Genomic DNA, 26,627 nt, shown 5'->3' on the forward strand with positions numbered 1-26,627 from the left:
CTAAGCCCCAATATAGTCTGAAGCAGATGTGGTTCTTGCCTTTTCAGAGAGGGTTCTGCTTAGATTAGAAATACTCTCATAAAATTTAAATATTTATACTAGTTGGTGGATTAAAAGAAAACTTTAGAATATGGTTAATGTTTACCTAGATTTTTTTCCTACAGTTCTGAATACAATGGTTTTTGAAATATGCAATGCATTTGTTAAAGCTGAGTTTTGGCTGATAATTTATTATTTGTAAACTGTTGTAATCTGTTAATCTGGAATAAATGAATTCTCATAGGGCTGAATTAAAGTATTCTTGGCATATACATACTGAAAGTGATAAGGAGCTATGCAAGCCCCAGGACTGGCAAAAATGAAATTACTACTTGTATATGTGATTATGTTTTCTATTCTTTCCTACTTGGTTTTATTTATGCTGCTTTGTCCTAGATAAAATACCTTCTTTGATTATACATACCTCCAAAACACTTTGCCCATGTTCTTTTCCCTCAAAAAATTCAAATACCAATTTTAGAAAAGAATCTTCAGGTTCCTCAATGGATTTGAATTTATGCTTCCCTCATGCTCTCTGCAGCTCTTTTTATTTCGTGCCTTATAAAATAGCCATTTACACTGGGTGAGGGTGGCTCACGCCTGTAAGCCTATCCACTCATGAGGCTGAGATCTGAGGATCACAGTTCAAAGCCAGCCTGGGCAGGAAAGTCTGTGAAACTCTTATCTCCAATAAATCACCAGAAAACTGGAAGTGGCGCTGTGGCTCAATTGGTAGAGTGCTCGCCTTGAGCTGAAGAGCTGAGGGTCAGTGCTCAGGCCCAGAGTTCAAGCCCAAAGACTGACAAAAAAAAATAGCCATATACTTAAGGGGTTGCTGAGAGCTATTTCCAGCATCTTGTCAAAATAGAGTGTTGAACGAAATATTGCTTGATTATATAAGGTATTCCATAAGATATATATGTAATGCTAAAGGATCTTCCCAGATTCTCACATTATTTCAAAACTATAGATGAAATCTGAGAAATGGTAGACAGATTAGTGCCAACAGACCGGCATATGAATTCTCTTGAAATAAAAAATCATTTCCATTCCAATGAATTATATTAATTCTAATAGCATTCTCGATTCCAGGCTGCATGTAAAAATCCATAAGTGAATAACCCATGGGACAAAAATAATACACTTACGAAGAAAAGACTTTGGTGTCTACTATTTTGCTGACTGTGTTCTTAACGTCCTTGTTTCTGAGACTGTAGATCAGGGGGTTCAACATGGGGATCACCACCGTGTAAAATACAGAGGCCACTTTGACAGTGTGTCTGGAGTTTTTGGAATTGGGCACACAGTAGAGGAACAGGATGGTGCCATGGAAGATGGTGATGGCAGTCAGGTGCGAAGCGCAGGTGGAGAAAGCTTTGCGACGCCCACTGGCCGAATGCATCTTGAGGATGGTGACAAGAATAAACAGGTAAGACAGGAGAATGATGAGCAGCGTGCTGACTTCATTAAACGTGGCAAAAACGAAGAGCAGCAAATAGTTGACAGATGTATCGGAGCATGAAAGAGAGAGTAGGGAAGAGAACTCGCAGAAAAAGTGATTGATGGTGTTGAAAGCAGAGAAACACAGTTTCAAAGCAGAACCTGTCAGTATCAGGGAGCATGTTATCCCCCACCCATAGGACCCCAGCACCAGCATGCCACAGAGTTTCTGGGACATGGCAACCGTATAGAGCAGAGGGTTACAGATAGCCACAAAGCGGTCATAGGCCATCACTGCTAATACGAAGGACTCGGTCACGACAAAGGTGCAGAAGAAAAAGAATTGTATCACACACCCCCAAAACGATATGCTTCTATCTTCTGCAAGTAAATTCACCAGCATCTTGGGAGCCACAATAGAAGAATAGCAGAAATCCACGAAGGAGAGGTGGCTGAGGAAAAAGTACATGGGAGTGTGCAGCTTGGGGTTAATTTTGATAATGACAATCATTCCAATATTCCCTACCACAGTGACACTGTAGATGGCCAGAAAAATCAAGAAGAGTGGCACTTGAAGTTCTGGGTTATCAGAGAAACCCAGGAGGGTGAAGGTGGCCTCACTGGCATTTCTCTCTGAGAGTTGCATGCTTTTCTTCATCAGTATCTGAAAATCCTGGAAAACAACAAGAAGGAGCAGAATGGGAGCTTTGTGGTCCTTTCCCCTTACAGAATGTGGAGGATGAAGATTTTCTTTTCAAAGCTGCACCTTTCTTAGGCAAGCATGGATGTCTAAATTGCTTAAAGCTTACTCATTTAAAAAAATTTAATGAAGAGAAAAAATGTTAAGTTGGAGTTTACTTATTCTTTGAATACTCTATGAAAACAGAATAATGAAACCCACTGAAATTGTTTTATGAAAGGGAGAGGGGAAAGAGAAGAGAGACTAATAAATTTGACCAAAGTATATTTTCTGTATGTATGGAAATACCAGAATGATATCTTTGTAGATATATATATATATATATATATATATATATATATATATATATATAATTTCAATACTTACAAACTCCAGAAATTGGTATGAAGTTATTACGAATATTTCAAATCATGTTTATTTTATTGTGAAGGTGATATACAGAGGGCTTACAGTCATATAAGTAAGGTATTGAGCACATTTCTGTTCAAACTTGTTACCTCCTCCCTCATTTTTCTTCTACTTTCCCTCTCCCAAATCCCTCCCCCCAAAAGCTCCCTCCAGTTGACAAATGATTTCCAACATATTGTCTTGTGCATATCATATTTTCTCCTAAAGCTTTTTAAATTCACATACTATTTAGCCTAATATGCTGTAATGACTAGTTATCACTGTTCTATGATCAGTAATGTAAATCCAACATGAATAAACAAATTTATTTGATATCACATATTGCTACAATGTCTTTCAATATCAACAGTGCCAATCTTCACTATGAGTCTTTGATTTTTATTTTACTTTATTTTCTCCCATTTTGCTATGTGTTTATATTTTTAATTTTATTTATCACTTGAATTATCATTCTCTAAAATGATAAATATTACATCAAAAATGTTAATTGTTGGTTTAGGAGGATATGTTCTTTAAATTTTGAAGTTAGAATTGTATAATTTCCTTAATATGAAGAGCTAAAAAACAGAACCATTTAGAAAAGTACTCTGAATTAGCTCCTTATTCTAGGCACAGAGAAATGTTTAAATTTCTAGTGACCTGCAGATGAATACGAATCTACTCCTAACACTGTACACATTTTCCAGCCATCAGACTCTGATTTTGTTTTACTGTAGATATTAGCAAATTTCCTCTATGAATGCTTATGATTCTACTTATGAGCAAGTTTTAATATTACCCATCCTATGGAAACTAGTGAGAAACCAGTGAGAAAATATATTGGGTGATGAATGATCAGAAAGCAATATGTTCATGTACAATCGATTTAAGGAAATGCTCTCTACTAGTAAAAATTGATTATGTTTCAGCATAAAAATTTCCTTTCCTCAGCCCTCTTTCTTTGGCTGTTTCTTATTCTTCCTCACTGTCTCCTCTCCATCTCTATCTTCCTTGGCTCTAGTATATTCAGTGTGCCCCAATGGTACCTGTGAAAGGGAACGATTACCAATTAAGAGCGAACCAACTTTCCTGTTGTGTTTTCTACTCCAGTAAAGCTGCCCCCCTTTCATACTTTTCCTAGCTTCTCCGATCTCTGCTTATTTTATTTTACTTCATTATTCATGCATTCTTCTTCTACTTCTTTTTCAACCATTTGTGAACCTGGATTAATATATAATCCCCAAATTTTTGAACTTGCTTTACCTTCTTACCCTGGTCAGGTGTTTTACCTTTTGAGTAGTTTAGTTGAGTCAATCCTCTAAACATGATGCTTAACATAAAAAGTACATGACAATCTTTTACCAGAACAATGTAGTTATAAAGGGTGTGTTTCCTTCCTCACAAGCTATTTTCTAGATTGAAATAAATATCAGTTTTTAATTTGGAAACAAACCTGCTGATGTGAAGGCAGGACCTTCCTCTTCAGTTTGCTCTTGAAACCTGAATTTTTATATCCGTAGTTTCAACCAGAGAGACCTAGGCCCCAGAGACTATCTATTGCCCCATTCTCTAGAGGTCAGAAAATAAACAATTAAAATTAATTACCTCAATCTGATGCAATGCTTATATACCAGAAGGCCTGGGAATAAAGGATTAAATAATATACTTAAATAATATAAATAATAAAGTTAGGAACATTTCATGTAATTTTTTATCAAAGCTAATTTTCCCAGCCTTTTAAGCATGCCCTTAAAATTCCAAAATTATGAAATTTCCACACAATTAAGAAGATCTTGTATGTGAATAATTTTCTTATATCTCTCCAAGTTCATTATAACAGAAATTATATTTCAAAGTGTAGCACAATGAGATTGTATACAATAGGAAACCAATACTCAATTATTCACTGTTAGAATTTTGTCTGATATATTAGGATGTGACTTCAGTGTATAATTCTTATCATGCTTGCCTGGCAGTTGCTATACCATTTGAGCCACACCTGAAGGCATTTTCTGCTTTTGCTATTTTGGGGGGGGGTCCAGTCATGGGGCCTGAACTCTGGGCCTGGGCACTGTCCCTCAGCTCTTCAGCTCAAGGTTAGCGCTCTACCACTTGAGCCACAGTGCCACTTCCAGCTTTTTTCTTTTTTGCTTATGCGGTGCTGAGGAATTGAACTCAAGGCCTCATGCATGCAAGGCAAGCACTCTACCCCTGAGCCACCTTCCCAGCCCCTTGCTATTTTTTAGTTTTACTTTTTGTTGTTTACTTTTTGCTTTGTGTTTTTTATTTATTATTTTTTGCCTAGAACTGGCCTCTGATCACCTTCTTCCCACTTATATTATTCCTGTACTGGGATTTTAGGCAGATGCAATTCTGTACATGGAATATTAGAAGTGGCTAAATTTTTGCCTAGTCTGCTTGTACCCCATTCTTCCCAATACCTACCTTTTAAGCAGCTGGAATTACAGAAAAAAGCCACCAGGCTCAGTTCTTTCAGAAAAATCCTAAACCTGCTTCATCAAAGATTGTATCATGAACATTCAAACATGTTTGTATGCCAGTTACATCCAAAGTCACTAATTTGACAATGTAGAAGTGAATCTCATCAAAATGTTCTTCTCAAAAGATGTGTAGCAGCTGGGCACTGTTGTGGCTCATGCCTGTAATTCTCGCCATTCAGAAGGCTGAGTTCTAAGGATCGTGGTTCAAAACAAGCCTGAGCAGGAAAGTCTGTGAGACTCTTATCTCCAATAACGACCAGAAAACCAGAAATGCCGCTTCGGCTCAAGTGGTCGGTAGAGTGCTAGCCTTGAGCTGAAGAGCTTATAACAGTGCCCAGGCCTCATGGCCAACAACAACAAACAAAATAAAACAAAAGATGTGTAATAATAAACAACAGCATTGAATGTAGCTGTATGTAATCGGAATTTCACGTTTTTTTTAAAATGAATATTGCTTTCTGGTGCCATAATTTAGGAAAAGAAATTGAATGCATAAGGAAGGTTCATAGTAAGTCATTTGTTTATTTAGTTGTAATATGAGTATTTATGACAGGATAACCTTGAACCTGGTCCTAGCTTCAGTATCATTAAAGAGGATAGAGAAGATTCATTTGTTGATCTAACTAGTATTTAAAGTGTATACAAATGCCAATATGTAATCATTTTTTTCAGTCATGTTAGAAAGGATGTAACAAGAATTGTTCTTTAGTTCAGAAGTCACTCAAGGCCACAGTAAGGTGCCTTGTGATACAAGAATTACACAAGTCATTAAAGGAAGATGTTAGGAGTTTGGTGCACAAAGAGGAAGACACCTTTATTTTTAAACATAAATTCACTTTTTAATGTATCTGAGCCAGCCTTTAGTTTGTGGAAGCAGGTTTCTGAATCTTTGGGAGATAAGAAAGATACTGTAGAATAACATCAGTTAAAGTAGATTAAAAAAAACAAATCTCTGTAAATATATCTACACATATCCTTCAAGGATGCAGTCAGACCACTATATGGGTATTCTTTAATACAATAAAGAAATTTGAAGACAGATGTGATGGTACATGCCAAAGAATCCCGGATTCTCTGAAGGCAGCAATGAAGAGGAGGACCACAGCTTGAGAACACCCTGAGAAAAAGTGTTAACAAGACTCCACCTCAGTACACAAACTAGGCACATTTAATGTAAGATATTCTGTTCAGGAAGCTGGAGGTCCTGAATTTAAACCTCAATATTACAGAAAGGAATATCAGAAAGTACAAATTTGGGAGAGTTGGAGGCATGGCTTAGTTGGCAGAGCATTCGCCGGTGAGTGGAAGCTTCAGATCAAAAGTTCAAATATTGGTCTCAGATGGAAATATGTGTGTGTATGTATGTTTGTATATACATGTATGTACATATATATTTGAAATGACATCCACCTCCATACCATAAATCCATTGAGAAGTTATATGTAACTAATCTCAGGTTTATAGGAATAATCTAGAATTTTAAGACTTTAAAATTTTTATGAGCTTATCAACGTTAGCTTTATATCCTTCGACATCATCCAAAAAGCAATGGTAAAATATTCATGCCCATGTTGTGAGCCTCAAAACAAGTAAACACAAATGCTCTTCTAAGGCCAACATTTTCCCTGCTTAGTGTGTTTTGGTTAAACAATCCTGTGTGACATCTGGTAGAGAAGTTTGTGTGGAATGTGTTTGTCAGGAATCTGCACAACATCTGTAGGGAAATCCAAGACCTGACAGCCTGTCCACTAAGAGTCAGTCACTTAAAGTCACATATGCCGACTCTCCTACTCTATCCATTCATATGCTACTTGTTGTTGTCATAATTTATAAAAATTACTATGATTAGTAAAATAAGCTAAGTACTTCAGACAATATTATATCATACCAATCCATGTTTAAATTTCTGTAACTGTGCCAGTTAGTTTAATTCATTTAAATCAAGAGTCAAAAAATGGTGGTAACTAGTTTTCTTTCCCTCTAGGACTGTTTGTGTGTGTGTGTGTGTGTGTGTGTGTGTGTGTGTGTGTGTGTGTGTGTGTGTGTGTGTGTGTGTGTGTGTGTGTATGCAAAACACCTGTATGCAGGTCATTTATTGGAAAAAATGTAGACCATGGAGAATGTCTGTTCTGTATTTGGCTGACTGCTTCATTTGGTGAAATTAAATTTGTTGCTACACCATTTATTTTAAAGGGATATTAAAATTAAGAATGTTTATTAGTCAAGTTCATTTTTAAGTATTTTATGACAAGAACTCTGCATGGATGTGCATGGACCAGTCATATTCAATCTGGTGCCCCAAGGTAACTGATTAGAAGGCATTTCATGCTTTTCTTCTTGATTTATAGAAATTTGTGTGGTGTTAGGTTGGTTATTTTATTTTAAACAACCCACTGCATTGTTGCCTAATGATTTGAATAGTCATTGAAATCAACACCATTAGCTTATTCTGAAAAACAATAAAAAATCTAAAATCATGACTTTCAAATTTTATTCCTTTTTTATCCTTGATATCTTCTGATCTTTCCTCTCTCATTTACTGTTAGATGACTCTGAAATATATTTCATAAAGAAAATTAAATGATGGCTTCTGCCTATAAACAAGCTAATTGGGAGATGGAGATAGGGAAAGACCATAGTTTAAGAACACTATAGGCAAATGCATACACACACACACACACACACACACACACACACACACACACACACACACACGTGTGTGTGTGTGTGTGAGAGAGAGAAATAGAGAGAGGGGAGGGAGAGAGACAGAAAGATCCTTCGTCACTCACACAATAAGAAGAGATACAATGGCACACATCTGTCATCCTGGGTATGTGGGAAGTATAAGTAAGTGCATCAAAGTCCAAACTGGCCCAGGCAAAAATTAAATAAATAAATAAGACCCTCCCTCAAAAATAACCAAAAGTACTGGGGCATAGAACAAATGCACATCTAGCACATATAAGGCCCTGAGTTCAAATAGTAGAAGCAACAATGAAAGAAAAGACAAACAGGAGGGCAGAGCAGAGGAAAGGACAGGGGAAGGAATGAGAGGGTAAAGGTCGAGCACAGTGGGGAGGAGGCATAAGGAGACAAGATGTTGTCTTTCAGGCCTGTAAAATGCTTGAGAGGTGGAAGGAAGAAGACTGTGAGTTTGATGCCAGCCTAGGTAAATCCATGAGACCATATCTAAGAAAGAAATTGAACCAAGAAGGGGAATTGGCGGTGTAGCCTCAATGATAAAGTACTTGCCTAACAAATATTACACAAAATTTAGAACATTATAATATAGCAAAATCTCGACATAAACAAAGTAATCGTTTACCAATGAAAGCCACTTCAAATTACTTCCTTTGCCCTTTGGAGATCACATGACTAGCTGTTGGTACCATTCTTGTGTTCCTCAAAGTTAAACCACCACAAGATTCATCTTGTCTTCAACTCTACCATGTATCCAATAAATCTGAGCTCCCTTTCAGAGAATCTATTTAAAGAATATTTAAAGAATATTTCTTTTTTTTAATTTAATTTTATTTTATTTGTGAACATACTGTACAGAGGGGTTACAATTACATGGACAGGATAATGTGTACATTTCTTACCAAGCATTGCACCCTCCTCCTTTGGTTTACCCTTCACATCCCTTCCCAGCCTCCCCCCTCCCCCACAATCCCAATCTTTCTCCTCCCCCCCTTCCCCCCCACACCGACGTTGTAAAGCTCGTTTTGGACATGACAACTTGTACTTCTCATTGTTGCAACAGGTCCACCTGTATCCTTAAACAACTGGTTTTTCCCCATCTCCTCCACAAGTTATACTGACATCAAATATTTCTATTTAAAGCATATTTCATAATTAAAATACCAACTAAATTACAGTTAACTTAATTATAACTGCAAGGGACATTGGTTTTAAGAGGGAAAACATTTCAATGTAAATGGGTCATCCAAATTAAGATTAAATATTTGTACTTACCTTTTTTTTTACATTGAAGCTAACTCATGAGAAATTTTGGTTCTAAAACAATTACTGATATATTCTTGACAAATCTTTTATTAAGTTATAGTGAACATTTTCATGTGCTGATTGATACTGAGACTTGAACTCAGAACCTTCATCTTTTGTCTGGCTCTTCATTCAGTGCTAGAGCTCTACTACTTGGGCCACACCTCCATTTCCTATTGCATATTTTTCTGTTTTTGTTTTAGTTTTATCATTCCATCTGGCTTCATACATTTGGCCATACTGTAAAACCTATTCTAGATTTGGACTTAATTTAGTTAAAAATATAACATGGAAGGATAGAGTAGTAGTTTCTAGAAACCTCCTGTTTTGCATTTCACAATTTATTGCTTCCTTGTTTCACTGTATGCATTTTGAATTTCTTCTAGGATATTGCTATGATAAATGATGCTTAGGAAGATATTTTGTTAATTCAACTTTGAGATAGATTCCCAGAACTGTGAATTCTCTGGAAGGTAATGTTTCTAGCTCCTCCAAGAGTCTAATGTAGGTATTGCAGCTTTGTACCTTCCTGGCAGAAATCTATGAAAATATGATTCTCCAACACTTCATTTAAAGATACGTCATTAAACTTTGGATGGCTGTCATGCCTATAAGTGAGAAAAATAACACAAAGAAATCTTTAAAAGTTTCTATTAGTATGAGTCATAGCTACCTGTATTTCATAAAACTATTTATATGTCTGTCATATAGGAGTGTTATTTTTACACTATTCAGTGAATATGGCCAGTGAATTTCTCCAGTTATTAATTTATCATGTTAAGTTATTTTCTATAGGTTAGCACAGTATTTAAATATTAGGTTTTCTTCTAAAACTGTCTTGGTGTAAAATTTTAAAAGCAATTTATTTCCCATAGAAAAGAGGGAAAGGAGAAAAACAAATCGTTTAAATAGGGATACAGGTGGACCCATTGCAACAATGAGATGTACAAGTCGTTATGTTGAAAGCGAACTTTACAACTTTGGTGGGGGGGTGGAGGGGAGAGGGGGGAGGATGGGAAGGGATGGGAAGGGGAAACAAAGGAGGAGGCTACAAAGCTTGATAAGAAATGTACTCATTATCTTGCCCATGTAATTGTAACCCCTCTGTACAGTATTTTCACAATAAAAAAATAAATAACTTTTTACCTCTTTAAAAAATAAATGACTAAATAAATAAATAAAAAAGAAAAATATGTATCAATATGACATTGTTTAAACAACAGAAACTTCTATAATTTACAGCTTGCTCAAATTTGCTTTAGTATTAAATATGATTAGAAAGTATTTGGTTTTGTTTCATCTGTATGAAAATGTTAGAAAATAAAATTGAAATGTTTCCTCAATATTTCCTGATAAAATTTTGTATTTATTCTTACAGGCTTACAGAAATTTTTATATCTAATGACTCTAGCACTACAATAATATTCAAATGTTATCTAAAAACTCTGAAGTGACTTCATTGATTCCCCTTAATGAAAGTCAAAATGATCTATGATCTCTCACATTAATTCAGAAGTCATTGGTGACTGTACTATTCATTTTATATATTTAGATAGTATAATTTTCCCATATATATCATTTTATATGCTTCCACTTGGTACTTAGCAAGACTTTATATTTCCGACTTATAATAAAAATACATATTGTTAGATGTAAAAAACTTATCAGAATTACTGTATAGAAAAGGTATTACATCTGCAGTCAGCAGTACATTTGTTTAAGTCATACCAGTCTTTGCTCAAATAGTACCTTAAGTATCTATATTATTATCTACCTAATAGATATAGTTGTCCTTATCCTGTGTGTTTCTCAATATGACATCACTGCCTAGAGTTCAAGGCTTTCTATTCATAGAATTCACACAAGCATGAAGGTGACAGGAAAGATACCTTCCTTTCCTAGCATCCATTGCCACACACTATAAACACCTGCATCTCCCACCAAAGGTGAGTTATGGTGCCTAGCTCTTGAAAGTCTGGGGTCTCGCTGCCATTCACATGAGTAATCAGAAAAATATTTTCTGTACAATCTATTGTGTTTTGAAGGGTTTGTCGTTGTTGTCATGGTTTTAATGTGTTTGTTGCTAGAGCATTCAAACAGATGTGTGATGGATGAAAACCTGGGTGAAGTCGCTCCAATGTGAAATTCTTTATCTTCTTTAAGAGATTTGAGTTTATCCGTGTATGAATCACAGTAACCTGCCAAAACCCTCACACAAATATAGGCTATAATTTTACAGCCTTTCCTTCTCTCTTCCCACTATTCATTAGGATTGAAAATATTTCGAGATTGGCTCAGTGCCATGGACTTTTGGTGGCCACGAATTTCTGGAAAACCTCTTTCACGTCCTTGTTTCTCAGGCTGTAGATCAGAGGGTTCAGCATGGGGTTGACGACCGTGTAGAAGACAGAGGCCACTTTGACCACGTGCCGAGAGTTTTTCGAGTTGGGCACACAGTACAGGGACAGGATGGTCCCGTGGAAGATGGTGATGGCGGTCAGGTGGGAGGCACAGGTGGAGAAGGCTTTGCGCCGCCCGCTGGCAGAGCGTATTTTCAGCACCGTGACAAATATAAACACATAGGAGGTGAGGATGATCAGCAGCGTACTCACCTCATTGAAGGTAGCGAAGCAGAAAAGGAGCAGGTGGGGCGTGTGGATGTCAGAGCTGGAGACGGTGATGAGGGAAGTGTATTCGCAGAAAAAGTGGTTGATCACATGAAATCCGGAGAAGTTGAGCTGCAGTGCGTGGCAAAGGAGTACCAAGGGACAAAATATACCCCAGATATATGAACCAGCCACTAACAGGGTGCAGCGCCTCTGTGACATGGCCACGGTATACAGGAGGGGATTACAGATGGCCACAAAGCGGTCATAGGCCATTACAGCCAACAAGTAAGATTCGGTCACCACGGCCATGCACGACAGGAAGAATTGCAGCATGCAGCTGGCGTAGAAGATGCTTTTATCCGTCATCACCAAGTTCTCTAGCAGCTTGGGTATGATGATGGAAGAGTAATAGAAATCAATAAATGAAAGATGACTAAGGAAAAGGTACATAGGGGTGTGAAATTTGGGGTTCGTCTTGATGAGTATGATCATCCCAAGGTTTCCTACCACGGTGATAATGTACATGATCAGAAACACCAGGAAGAGAGGGATCTGCAGCTCTGGATAATCTGCAAAACCTAAGAGGATGAAGGTTGTCTCCACACTTAGATTTCTTGCAGTAATCACCATAATGGCTCTTAACGGGCAAATAGAGTGGAAGAGAATTATCCCTGGCAAATATAAGAGTGATAAGACTGAGAAACAATTCAGCCTTGAGTTTCTACAATCAAAGCAAGCACATAGGTGATTAAAAAATATTTGCAACTTTTGTATGTAAATACATAGAGAAATGAACCTACTTGAAAAAGTGTGATATATTTGCCTCACACAGAAATATATATATTATTACTGTGCTTCATTTACTTATAAAGTTAAATTATTAGAAGAATTTTTCTATTTGGAGATATAAAAATGTTACATTATAGAAATGTTACAAAATGTTACATTACAGAAATGTAAGAAAAGGTCTGAGCAATTCCATTCTTACAACTTTCATTCTATAAACTCTAATGCACTCATAGAATTCTATAGTTATGAGAGAATTAAGACACTTTCTTTTGACCTCTGGTTGCAATCAGAGCAAATAAATTATCTCTTGTATAATCTGGTAGTTGATGGGACTATGGTAAAATATTTCTATGACTTAAGCTTCTTTACTTAATATTATTATTTACCTCAGAATTGGGTAGCATCTGCAGTGATTTCACATGGAAAGACATATACATCTGCAGTGACTTACATAGAAATATCCAAGAAAATCCTAGTTGTAAGAGAAAAATGTTATTACCATTATGTAGGAAATGTGAATAAATTTACCTGCTACCAAGAAACAGGCCATTACCCCTGTTTCTCTGGAGACTGAGTGTGAGAGAGATTCAAAGACTGTCATATACTTCTCTCTAATACCCTGGAGATGCTAACTCTAGAGAATACTAGCAAATTATTCCTCCACAACATCAAACAAGCAATTATGATGAATGCCATGTCTTTGATACCATCTTTAATGATTTAAATTCCTTCAAATTGCACAAAATGATAGAGCATGAAGTCGACTATTGATTATTAGGTTTTGTTAATACACAATTCAAATATTATCTTATCTGTATTAAATATTAAAATGAAACTCAAATACTGTCTCACCTACTCCAAAACTCAGGAACCCTTGGGATTTTGGAGGGAGCATGCACCAATTTTAAGCATTACTCCTACCTACTTACAAAATGAACCAAATGTTCTCCATTGATGTGAATCCCTAAAAGAGAGAAAGCTCCCTGTCAGTTCCAGCCACCATTTCTAAATGGTTATTTGTAATGTATAGCCCAGCATATCTGATGGTGCTGGAGATGTATTTGGCAAATAGAATTTATTCAGAGCATTGGATATACCTCACAAGCATTTATAGACAAACACATTCGGATTTTAAAGCAATAAAATAACTTCTTCTGCCAATAACTATTCACTGAATTGAGAAGCAACGCTTGGAAGTTAAACAAAATTAGTGTCAAGTGTTCATATTCTTATACACGAGAATGTAGTACAAATGTCTATAGTCCATATATAGCCTTGCATTTATGTGTTCCTCTTGCCCTGCCTAAATTCATATCCCAGAATGTAGATATATCTGTTTTCTTCCCATTTATATGTGTGTGTATTTATATATAGGTAGTATGTATATATAGGTATATGTATATAAATATATATTTAAATATATACTTAAATATTCAATTTGTTTTATATTCATATATGCATGTTTGTATATTTATTTATTTATTTATTTGCATTTATATAAATATCCTGTTGGTCTTCTTTACCTGGTTTAAATTTTTTTCTTTATTTTTAGCTTCCTTGATGGATTAAGAAATCTCATGGTCATTATGTTTTGATAAATAGTCATATTGAAACTTTACCTCAGACTTAGGCTTTGTTTCATATTTAAAAAAAAATCCTAGTTAAATCAAATTTCACCATTTGTCAGGTCTTTTTGGTAAATAATTAACGCATAAACACAGTGTCACAAATAATAGATAAATGGGCATATATTTTTCAATCAAGACCTATTTTTTAATTATGAAAATACCGTACAGAAGGGTTACAATTACATGGGCAAGGTAGTGAGTACATTTCTTATCTAGCATTGTAGCCTCCTCCTTTGATTCCCCTTCCCTTCCCTTCCCATCTCCCCCAGCCCAAAGTTGTAAAGTTCATTTTTCAACATAACGACTTGTACACTCATTATTGCAATGGGTCTACCTGTATCCTTATTTAAATAGTTTGTTTTTTCCCTTCCCCTCCACAATTATACCAATATCAAATACAATGAAAACAGGGGTTATACAGTGGGGGAAGGACATACAAAGCAACAAAGAAACCCTCTTATAAATATGTTAGAAACAATAGCAAGAAAGTAAAAACATTTGAGCCCTTATCTTGGGGTTCATTTCACCTAACATCAACTTATCTGACCATTTCTGCTTGTCTCAGACATACTACTTATTACAAACAAGGGAAACCATGGGAACTATGTTTCTTTGGGCCTGGCTTACTTCACTTAATATAATTTTTTCCAGGTCTTTCTATTTCCTAAAAAAGGTGGCAGTATCATTCTTTCTGACGAAAACACACAATTCATATATATATATATATATATATATATATATATATATATATAAACACAAACACATACACACACATTTACCATATACTACATTTTCTTGATCCAGTCATCTACTGAGGGGCATCCATCTGGCCATTTACCCAGATGATCGCAAACAAGGCCATACTAAAACTACCAGTACAACTATGTTTATTGCAACATTATTCACCATAGCATCGTTTTATATGGTCATATGCACATGTCTATTGGTTTTCCTCATTTGTGATTTTATGAGCACTGGAGATTATTAAAGCATTGTGAGATTTAATTATCATAGATGCATACAAATTACCAAAATTTCTGAAGAAATGGTATTCCATTATTGTGAGACAAAAATATTTGAAAAATGAAACATAAAGAAACCATATTTGCAAAAGCAAAATCGCTGAGAAAGGACGTCTGTGTAGTGCTGTTTAGTTATACTCAGTGAAAAATCAGCTTGATGTAGATCAACTTCCTGATAGACTCTTTGATATCTTTATTCCTGAGGCTGTAGATAAGGGGATTGAGCATGGGAATTACCAGGCTGTGGAACACAGTGTCGATCTTGACAAGGATCAATGAGCTTTTAGACTTGAGCACACAGTAGAGCACAAGGATGATCCCATGGCAAATGCCGATGGCTGTCAGGTAGGAGGCGCAGGTGGATAAGGTTTTTTGCAGGATGCCTTATGAAGGAATCTTGATGACTGTCTTATCATTTATTATCTTCATTAATATATCTCTTCCAAATATAACAGTATATTTCATTTTCAATTCTAAGCACTATCACATCATAATATCAAAACCCAGGCTACTTTCTTCCAGAAATCTTTGGCAATTAATCCAGAATCTAAACTTATATTCTCTCATTTGTTTCCAACTACATGAATTCTAGATAAAAAGATCATGTAATAAATATCTGCACCATAATATTCCCAGGAATTATTTTTAAATGAGAAAAAATAGTATCTTAATATAAGAACAAGCTAAGGATTTTAATGATGTAGGAGAGTTCAATACCTTGTTTCACTCTAATTCTCAGCTAAATGAGACTGACATCATGCCATTGATTTCACAGAGATATTCTTCGAATATGCTGGTCACAATAGAAACATAATAAAATATGTACATTGATAATGGAACAGAAACCTGTATGGATTTATTCATTAAAGGTATTCATTAGGAAACTCATTAGCAATTAACTTCTAAAATTATGTTTGAATATAGTCTCTTTGCATTTGTGGTTAGACAATGAGTTCCATTGACAGCAGATACCAGTAATGAGGCTGAGAAAATTATTGTTTCCTAATTATAGAGCTCATCGTCAGTAACACAGTAAGTATCTCAGGGGTGACTTGGGCTTGAAAACCAAACTTAGGCATCCTGTTGAGTATTGTATATCTAATTGCCTACCCTTGGGAAAAGCACATACTAGAGCAAATTGGCTCATGTTTATCATGAGCTATAGATCTAAAAATTTGAAGAAGAATCATTTTTCCTGACTCAGAGAAAAGATGAACATGTCAACTTACAGTCTTTGAAAAATATGTAATCATTACCTCACTTATATAACTGTAACTCCTCTGTGTATCACTTTACAATAAAATAAAATGCAACTTAAAAAAAAGAAAAGAAAATTATGATCAACCTATATAAGTCAATGCATTCTATGTTTTGAAAATGTGAGGGTCCCAAAGTATATACAGAGTATCAACACTCTATTTTCCTACATTTGTTTTAGTGGGAGTTTATAATTTATTTAGCATCATGTCACAAATGATTCAGATAATGTGCCCTTTACATTTAGAGGTAGGTGAATTGGTTTAAACAGTTTTCTTGTATGTAAACACACAATAAATGCTGAAACTGTTTATTAACTCAATAATTTGAAAGAAATATTTTAATATATTCTTAAAGGATCCTTATGTTTTTTCTTATCAATTGAAACTTAAAATGCCTATTCATTTTCAAAGAAGCACTTAATAGTTATTAAAAAATAATTATCTTTGTTATTGTTAGTATTACTGTTGTTAGTATTATTGGTATTATTGTTGAAACTCCATCAGGTATTCAAAAGAAAATATTTTTAAAAGATTATGTACAGGGGATGGGAAGGTGAAGGTGACTCCGTGGTAGAGCGTTTGCCTTGCATGCATGAGGCCCTGGGTTCAATTCCTCAACACCACATAAGCAGAAAAGGCTAGAAGTGGTGCTGTGGTTCAAGTGATAGAGTGCTAACCTTGAGTTGAAGAGCTAAGGGACAGCGCCCAAACCCAGAGTTCAGACCTCATGACCAGCAAAAAAAAAAGGTTATGTAGAGTGTTGGTGGGAATGGAAATCAATATGAGTATTCTTTAAGAAATCAAAAAGGAACAACTGTCATGATCTTGGACAAAGATCTTAAAGAACAGAAGTCAATATTAAGTAAATCCTCAGACTGCAGCCTCCTTAGTAGCTAGTACAGGTGTGAGCCACTGGTGATTTTTAATGAAATGGTAATAAACTTTTAGTTTTATTTTCCTGTCTGGTAATTTTTTACCAGATTATAAAAGGGGCTAGGGGAGTGGCCAATGGTACTAACAGGAGAGGGGAAAGGAAATCAAGGTGATGGAGGTTGAATATTATTGTTACACAGTATGTAAGAAAACAACATAATGAACCCCACTAAAACCATTAAAAGGGGGGATTAAATAATAAATAGAAAGGGATGGAACTGATCGAAGTATATTGTGTGAATTTACACAAATATCACATAGAGCAAGGGATTGGTTTTGATGTCATTTTGTCAGTAGCTTACAGTAACATTGGTGGACATACTTATGAGTAATTTTAATGAAAAAATATGGTACTTCAGAGAAACACAGAACTACTTTCTTTTTCAGTAAACATCCTGCAACAATGGAATTAACTTATGAAGAACGATGAATTTTGAAGTATACTGCAATCCCACAATGCTTGAATTAGCTGAGCTGGACTCAGTTTCCCAAAAATACATTTTTCCAAGGCTCAATTTGTAAGGATACTTACAACTTATTTTTGTACTTTTCCTAGGTGAAACACATAATGTCTAGGATAAAATGAATCAAAATGAATCACATCATGCAGAAGCACTAAAGTTTTCTTCCATGACTCTGAATGGATCAAAAATATTTCTAGAGCCTAAGGTCAAAGATGGAAGATGGTGAAAAATATCTGTCTACAATGTGGAGAAGACCACACTTCTCAAAGTCACAGCCGATGGAGAAACATAAGAGCTGGTGTGGAACTGTGCTCTCACAATGTCTCAGAATGGGGACAATAGAAAGGTTGACATTATTCAATATGTAATGTACTCATAAGTTGACATGTTGCATTGAAACCCCTTTACACAACTAATTAAAGATGAAAACAAAAATGAAAACATTACCCATATAATATAGTTCGTTAAGTTAAAACTGAACTTTTTAGCAAATTCACTTGGTGGAAAAGTCAACCAATGATGAAGGGGTTTAAAGTAACAGCACAAAATAGGTTTCAAATAAATAAGAAGGTTAATAGTTGAAAAATGATAATTACAATTCAAAAAGTTGGTAACATGACATATAAAGTGATTTTAGAAAACAACGAAATAGGGCTGGGAAGGTGGCTCAGAGCTTGCCTGGCATGCATGAGGCCCTGGGTTCAATTCCTCAGCATCACATAAAGAGCTGGAAGTGGTGCTGGGGCTCAAGTGGTAGAGTGCTAGCCTTGAGCTGAAGAGTTGAGGGACAGCACCCAGGCCATAACCAACCAAAAAAACAAAAAAAAAAAAAAAGAAAGAAAGAAATAAAAGAAAAGAAAAGAAAATAGTCTTTGTTTCTAAAATAGTTTCCCTAATGGACTCTTGTTATCTTCTCTTTCAATCTTTTCCTTAGAGTTCTAATGATTCTTCCCCACATTGTTCTAAATTCAGGAGAGAAGTTCCTTGGAATACTGTCTTAGAAGGCATTTTAGTTCAGTGATAGCAGAGATGATGTAACAAGTGAACCAGTGGTAAGATGAGGTCTATTTTATGAGTGCTGTAGAGAAAACACTTGTGAGTTTAGGAAAAGATCATAAATGGATTCTTGCGACCAGGGGAAGACAAATTTGTAAGACACAGCCTTGCATAAAGCAGAGGACTTGAAGATAGTGCCAAGAAAAAGCAGAATCACCTTGCTTTGCAATACTTTTATTACACGCAGTGATTAAAGTGAAGCTGTAACATGACAAGAGTTTCTAAACACAAATGTTGACTGTTTTTATTCTCATTTTCCTAACTCCATGGGAGAAAGGTTGAAATGCAGTTATTTCAGAAACTCAAATGAGAAAGCAGAATATGTGTTTTTATTAAGCAAGGATTGCTGATAGATGAACCACATGGAATAGTCAGGACTTAATACTTAGGCATTATCATATATTCACAGAAAGGCATGTGCTATCAACAATGTATGCAGCAATGGGATATGCTTAGCACATGGGCACCTATGCAATTGAATTATAATGAGTGTGTATGCAGTTGGAACTTGATGAGCCTCCTGACCGTCTCTTTCACATCTTTGTTCCTCAGGCTGTAGATGAGGGGGTTCAGCATGGGGATCATGACTGTGTAAAGCACAGTAGATATTTTGACCAGAATCCAGGACCTCGTGGAACTGGGCACACAGTAGAGCAAGAGAATGACCCCGTGGAAGATGCTGATGGCAGTCAGGTGGGAGGCACAGGTGGAGAAGGCTTTTCTCAGCCCCCCCTTGGAGGGCATCCTCATGATGGTGACAACTATGACCACATAGGAGGCCAGGGTGATCAGGAGGCTGCAGGACTCATTGAATAGGGAAATGACCAAACATGCCATCTGGCTGAAAGTCGTGTCAGAGCAAGCTGCAGAAAGGACTGCAGAGTACTCACAGCCAAAGTGATTGATGATGCCAGGTGCACAGTAGGACAGCTGTCCCAGGGAATACGTGAGTATGGCTGAGCAGAGGCAGCCCCACAGATAAGTCCCAGCTATGAGGAGAGAACAGAGCTTGCGGGACATGGCCACTGTGTAGAGCAGAGGATTGCAGACGGCCACCAGCCTGTCGTAGGCCATCACTGCCAGCATAAACATTTCTGTAACCACACAGGCACAGCCAATGAAAAACTGTGTCATACATCCCTCAAAGGAGATAACTTTGCGTTCCACCACTAAGAGCTGTAGAAGTTGTGGTGTGAGTACACTAGAATAACAGATATCCAGAAAGGAAAGATGACTGAGGAAAAAGTACATGGGTGTACGAAGTTTGGGATTGATCCTTCTCACCAAAATCAAGCCCAAGTTTCCCATCAGAGCAGTCGTGTAACCAATCAAAAACACACAAAAGAGAAGTACCTGCAGATGTGGGAATTCTGAGAAACCCAAGAGGACAAAGCTGGTCACGTGGCTCTGGTTGACTTCATCTTGCACCATAGCCAGTTGACACGAAAAAGCAAATGGGAGGCAGAGAACAAAAGGGAGAAAGAAGGGAATCTACCCAGGCTGAATAGCAGCAGTGCTATTGGCTGTTTTTCTCTATTTGGGAGTGTCACTTGAATCCAGACATTCTTATGAGATATTAGTTTCTTTCACCAGCACTGTAGTGGTTTTTTTCCTGGAATAATAAATAGTAGTATATATAAATATTATTTTTATTAAAATGAATCTGTGAATAGATGAGACCTTCATACTAATTCCAGTGCCAGTACATATACTGTTCTCTCTCTCTGTATATGTATATACTTACAAAATAATATAAAACAACACAAATAACACTACAAAGCAATATATATTATATATACATATATGTTTATATACCATTATTGTATATGTGTATGCATTGTTTTATATGCATATATAAAACCATAATTTTTATATAGTACATAGGTAAACCCAGCTTTTTGTATTTTTATTTTTTACTGCTACTGGAGTTTGACTCAAGAAATCTGTCACAGCTGATGTAATTCTGTCCATGATACCACCTATCCTAAAATGGTGTTGATGTACCTTTTGTTCACAGTATTTCATGAACAAAATCCATTCACATTGAAACTCTTCAATCTATAGTTCTAGACTGTCTGAGGACTTATATAAAACAAATTACTTTGTCATTGAATATGATATTCACATCCATTTTTTTCTTTTTTTTCTCTTCTTAAATAAAATTTTTATTGTAAAAATACTGTACAGAGGGGGTTACAATTACACGAGCAAGGTAACGAATACATTTCTTATCAAGCATTGTTGCCTCTTCCTTTGTTTTTCACCTACCATCCATTCCCTCCATGGTTCTACCCCCCCAAAGTTGTAAAGATTGTTTTTCGACATAACGCCTTGTACATCTCATTGTTGCAATGGGTTGACCTGAATCCCTATTTAAACAATTTGTTTTTCCCTTCCCTTCCCCAAATTATACCAACATCAAATACAATGAAAGCTTATTCATAAGGTGATTTTTGTTTCTTTGTACATCCATCTTTTTTCTGATATGAATTTGCAAAGACGGTTTTTAAATTCTTCTAATCTACTAAAATGCTTCTCTTCTCCTTCAAAGGAGAATTTTCCTACATAGCTTTCCTAAGAAAACTTTTCTTATGAATCCTAATATTACTATATTTCTTCATATTTACCTTCTTTGCTCCTAAACATTTTAAGGAAGCTGTAGGTTTATTGTTTCCTGTGTATGTGTGTGTATGACTGTGCTGTGTTTTCATTGCCTGGATTAACTGCATCTCATGAAGATAAAATTTACATCGAGGTTTTTGTTTAAAATATTCTTACTGTCTGCCACGTTTGCTGTTGCACAATGTAATCCTAGTACTCAGATAGATAAAAACAGAGAATGGTCAATTCCAGGCCAGTCTGAGCAATATAGCAAATTTCAGATATTCATATACACATATATTTATTACCTGTATTACATCTTAATAGCATTCAAGAACATGGTTTCAATCTCATTTAAATGGTCCCAAGCACAAAGCAGAGTTCAGGGCTCAGAATATATGCCATTAGCTAAATCAGGCACTTATTAATCTCCCTCAGGTCTTGTGGAATTTTTTCACATGGGCTTTTCCTCACAAAAGTGTTTTGAATTTAAATATACCGCAGGTAACCATATGAAAAAAAATATTTGTCTCAGATAACTTATTGGAGAGACCAAAATGGATCAACTTTCCAGAGTAGCTCAGAGAAATGAATGAGACATTATCCCTACAATAATTAAAGCAAAAGAGCTGGGGGTATAACTCAAGTGGTAGAATGCTTGTCTAGCAAGCACAAGGATGAGTTCAAAGACCAATGTACACACCAAAGAAAGATAAAGGATTACATAACAATAGAGCAGCAACTCACCAAAAGCCAGACTTTCCTGATCTATGTAAACTTCCCCTCAAAATTAACATGTTCTTTAAAAAATGACCCATTTGTTTAAAGGACTTGATTGTCTCTGGCAAAATAGAATTCTGTAAATGAATCCATTTCTGACAGTTGTTAAAGTGTAAGTGTTCTTGCAGTGTGCATATATGCCACAGGAAGAATCAGACTTGGATATTTTGTTCTGTAGTCATGTTGTTTGTTCTGTCTGAACTACTTGAGCACTGGGACCCAGGCCCTGGAGAATTCTGAGTTTGTTGTCATAAGCTAAAAATAAACTAGAGGAAGATTCCCCTCCTTTACAAAGAATGTAATTTCTTCTATATCTGTAATACATTGATCTTCATGTTATAAACAGAAGTCAACCTTGACTATCAGGAGCTTGTGATTTGAGAAATCACAAGAAACATACCGTAATTTCAATACAATTGCAGTTGTATGTCTCCTATTTGTTTAGAAGCATGCATATCATTTTATTTTATTATGCATTATTTTATATTGAATAGGTTTTTGGGCTTGGCTTATTTCCATCACTTCAATAATCTCCCTGCAGGATGTAGATGCACAACCATTTCATATCTACCTCACATGACTCTACATCTGTACTTCCAGTGTGTAAGTCTTCGGGGAAGACAGGGGTGGCAAAGATTGACATTTGAAAATTCCACCTCAGGTGTTGATCATGAAACCTGGGGAAATGTACATGTGTACAGATACTTGAAAACAAAACATGCAAATGTTATTTCCAAGGGTGTGGATATTCCAGTGCCGCTAGATAAGGAAGAGGTAGGAAGATTCATAGACTACACTTATGTACCTATTTTATGTTTATCTTCACAAGTATGAGCTGGTTTTGTCTTCACATGCTTAGTTTAGTCAAGAAAATAAGTTTTTGTAGAGAAGTGTAACCATCTGTTGGTTTCAAAATGCCAAGTGAAGTCAGGGCAGAACTAAATCATGAAAAGTGCCTTTTAAGAAGTTAAGGAAAAGATCATTTTAAAGCAAATTGTAGTTCTCTTTCTTTGATGAGTCCCTGCCTGGTTTTGGGATGAGGGTAATGATGGCTTCATAGAAGGTGTTCGGTAGTGAGCTTTCTCTTTCAATTTCATTGAAGAGTTGGAGGAGTATTGGTGTGAGCTCTGCTTTGAAGGCCTTGTAAAATTCCGCTGTAAAACCATCTGGTCCTGGACTTTTCTTAGCTGGGAGGTCTCTTATTGCTGTTTCTATTTCAATGCTTGATATGGGTCTGTTAAGCTGGTTTAACTCATCTTGGTTTAGTTTTGGCATGTCAATATTTGCCAGGAAAAGGTCCATTTCTGTCAAGTTCTCAAACTTATTAGCATAAAGTTTTGAAAAGTATCCCCTAATAATGTTCTGAATCTTGGTTGTTTCCGTGGTGATGTTTCCATTCTCATCTCTGAGTTTATTAATTTGGGTGTGTTCTCTCCTTTTTCTGATAAGGTTTGCTAAGGGTCTGTCAATTTTGTTAAGTTTTTCGAAGAACCAACTCTTTGTTTTGTTGATCCTTTCTATAGTTTTTTTGGATTCTAATTCATTTAATTCTGATTTAATTTTGATTATTTCATTCCATCTACTGGATTGGGGTTTATCTTGCTGCTCTTTTTCAAGGAGGTTTAGATGTGTCATTAAATTGTTAGTTTCCGATCTCTCCAATTTGTTGATGTAGGAGCTCAGAGCTATAAACTTGCCTCTGAGTACTGCCTTTGCTGTGTCCCAGAGGAGCTGGTAATTTGTGTGTTCATTTTTGTTGAATAGCATGAACATTTGAATTTCCTTTCTAATCTCTTCCATGACCCACTCATGATTCAGCAGTGTGTTGTTCAGCCTCCATGTGATACCGGACTTTCTTTGGTGGCTTTTGGTGTTGAGATCTAATTTTATTCCCTTGTGGTCAGAGAGAATGCAAGGTATAACTTCAATGTTTCTGAATTTAGACAAGTTTGCTTTGTGGCCTAAAATGTGGTCTATTTTAGAAAACGTTCCATGTGCTGCTGAGAAGAACGTGTATTCTGATGCTGCTGGGTGAAATGTTCGGTAAATGTCTGTTAAGTCTAGTTGATCTATGCAGCTGTTTAGATCTGCGGTTTCTCTGTTGAGTTTTTGCCGAGTTGATCTATCTAGTGGGGAGAGTGGTGTGTTAAAATCCCCAACAATTAATGTCTTTGGATCTATATGGGATTTGAGGGAAAATGTGGTATATATACACAATGGAATTCTATGCCTCCATCAGAAAGAATGACATTTCCCCATTTGTTAGGAAATGGAAAGGTTTGGAAAAAATTATATTAAGTGAAGTAAGCCAGGCCCAAAGAAGCATAGGTCCCATGGTTTCCCTTATTTGCAATATCTAGTATAGGTATGAGTCAAGCGGAAAAGGTCAGCTAATGTGATGTTAGGAAAATGAACCCTTAAATATGTATTTTAATGTTTTCGTTTCTTTCATGCATGTGTTTCTAACGCATTTATAAGATTATTTCTTTGTTGCTTTGTATGTCCCTCCCCCACAGTGTAACCCCCGCTTTCACTATATTTGATGTCAGTATAACATGTGGAGGAGATGGGGACAAACAAGTCGTTTAAGGATTCAGGTGGACCTGTAGCAACAATGAGAAGTACAAAATGTCATGTCAAAACCAGCTTTACAATGTCGGTGTGGGGGGGGGGGAGGGAGGTATAATTGGGTGGGGGGAGGGGGGTCAAATTGGGTGGGGGGAGGGGGAGGCGGGGAAGGGAAGTGAAGGGTAAACAAAGGAGGAGGCTGCAATGCTTGGTAAGAAATGTATGCATTATCCTGCCCATGTAATTGTAGCCCCCCTGTACAGTATGTTCTCAAATAAAATAAAATACAATTAAAAAAAAAAAAGCAAATTGTATAGTAAGAGTAATATTTTGCATCTTTTCCCTATTTAATACTGCTCCAGTATGGTACGTGAACAAAATCTAAAGGATAATGATAGCCAACAATGGAAGAATAGAAGCTAAAAAGAATTACCCTGTGTGAAAATGAATGTTTGTGTGATGCATTCTACCTTGAAATTAATTATGCACGTGACTATGTTGATGTGTCATTCCACACAGTATTCTATTATATTGTAAATGCCAACTGTCAAAATTTATTCTACCTGGCAATGCAGGTTTTGGTTAAGGAATCTAGGCATATGATACTAATGTCTTTTTATCTTCCCCTGTGAGGTTAAATTATAGCTTTGAATTATTTTATATGAAACTGTACACCTAACATTAACTTCATAGATCCAATCACGTTGATTGAGATCAATGAAGAGCATAATTTTCATTACATTGCCAATAAAAGAAATGCAGATCTGATGTAGGTATGTTATATCATCATGTGGGGTAAAATACAGAAACATTTCAAGGATAGTCTTCATAAGTGAAGTTAAAATGTCATTTAGAAAGGTGACAAACATTCTGTCTTGGAAGCAATGAGCAACTAGATTGTTTACATAATCTGTCATTTGTACTATCCTAACTGGAATAGTAAGAAATAAAAAGATTGATTAATTCATCAGATTGTATTGTATTTTATTTATTTTGCAGGACTGGGTTTAAACTCAGGGTCTGGTGCTCATGCAGCTTCTTTGCTCATGTGGCATTTTAACACTTGAAGCCTTCCTACGCCCCTCCTTTATCTTTGCCAATTTCATCGATAGTGTCATGAATTTTTCTGTCTAGCCAGCCTTCAAACCATATTCTTCTAGGTCTCAGCCTCCTGAATAGCTAAGGTTGCAGGTCAGAGCCATGGGCACCTGGTGCATCTAATACTGTTTTTAATAATGAAGCAAAATGATTTTTTCAAAAACGAGAAAATATTTTATTTGTTTAGGACACGAAGATTCCAGCATGCTCATCATCTCTGATAGAAAATGAGGGAAACACATAGTGCAAATGAGAGTGACAAATTCACAAGAGTGATTCAGGAAATGTAAGAACCCAAGTTTTTTGAACATTAGACAAAACTTCTACAAAAGCAAAAGTTAGCCCACAATTATTCCTACTTCAAATACTCAACAAATTACGAGTGATAAAAGTTATGATGGCATCATGTTTAAAACTACTTCCATTTAAACTCAACATCACATCATGTAAAATTTATTCCACAAACAGAGCAACTATATTAATTTGATAGTGAGATTCACATAAATACTGTATAAATGATGTATTCAGGAATAAGACAAAAAGTATGTGAAAACAATAGGGTATCACTTATTTTGTCTTACTTAGTCAATTTTTGCAGAATGTTTTAAAAAGCATAGCTTTAAAACCCATGCATATGTATGTACAGCTGATAGAGAGACACAAAAATAAAGAGATAGATAAAACAACTTTTATGATTTTTTTCCAAAGACATGACACTTTATAGATACCATACATAATACTGTACTGA

General features: G+C 35.9%; 3 protein-coding genes across 3 annotated transcripts; all 3 read right to left on the reverse strand.

The window, feature by feature from the left end:
• Positions 1–1,183: 1,183 nt before the first annotated feature.
• On the reverse strand, positions 1,184–2,125 carry LOC138833663 (olfactory receptor 5D18). Its single transcript, XM_070031946.1, has one exon. The coding sequence runs from the start codon at positions 2,123–2,125 to the stop codon at positions 1,184–1,186; it is 942 nt and encodes a 313-aa protein (XP_069888047.1).
• A 9,241-nt stretch (positions 2,126–11,366) lies between these two features.
• LOC138833664 (olfactory receptor 5D14-like) lies at positions 11,367–12,311 on the reverse strand. Its single transcript, XM_070031947.1, has one exon. It carries the CDS (start codon positions 12,309–12,311, stop codon positions 11,367–11,369), a length of 945 nt encoding a protein of 314 aa, XP_069888048.1.
• A 7,001-nt stretch (positions 12,312–19,312) lies between these two features.
• On the reverse strand, positions 19,313–20,263 carry LOC138833665 (olfactory receptor 1165-like). The gene has a single exon (XM_070031948.1). It carries the CDS (start codon positions 20,261–20,263, stop codon positions 19,313–19,315), a length of 951 nt encoding a protein of 316 aa, XP_069888049.1.
• Positions 20,264–26,627: the final 6,364 nt, after the last annotated feature.

Source organism: Dipodomys merriami, unplaced genomic scaffold (genome assembly GCF_024711535.1).
Source record: "Dipodomys merriami isolate MVZ:Mamm:240054 unplaced genomic scaffold, mDipMer1.0.p SCAF_21, whole genome shotgun sequence".
Lineage (NCBI taxonomy): Eukaryota > Metazoa > Chordata > Mammalia > Rodentia > Heteromyidae > Dipodomys > Dipodomys merriami.

What these genes read in the sequence shown, in the direction of transcription:
- LOC138833664 (XM_070031947.1), bottom strand. Translation starts at nt 12,311, where the DNA reads ATGGTGATTACTGCAAGAAATCTAAGTGTGGAGACAACCTTCATCCTC.
- LOC138833663 (XM_070031946.1), bottom strand. Translation starts at nt 2,125, where the DNA reads ATGCAACTCTCAGAGAGAAATGCCAGTGAGGCCACCTTCACCCTCCTG.
- LOC138833665 (XM_070031948.1), bottom strand. Translation starts at nt 20,263, where the DNA reads ATGGTGCAAGATGAAGTCAACCAGAGCCACGTGACCAGCTTTGTCCTC.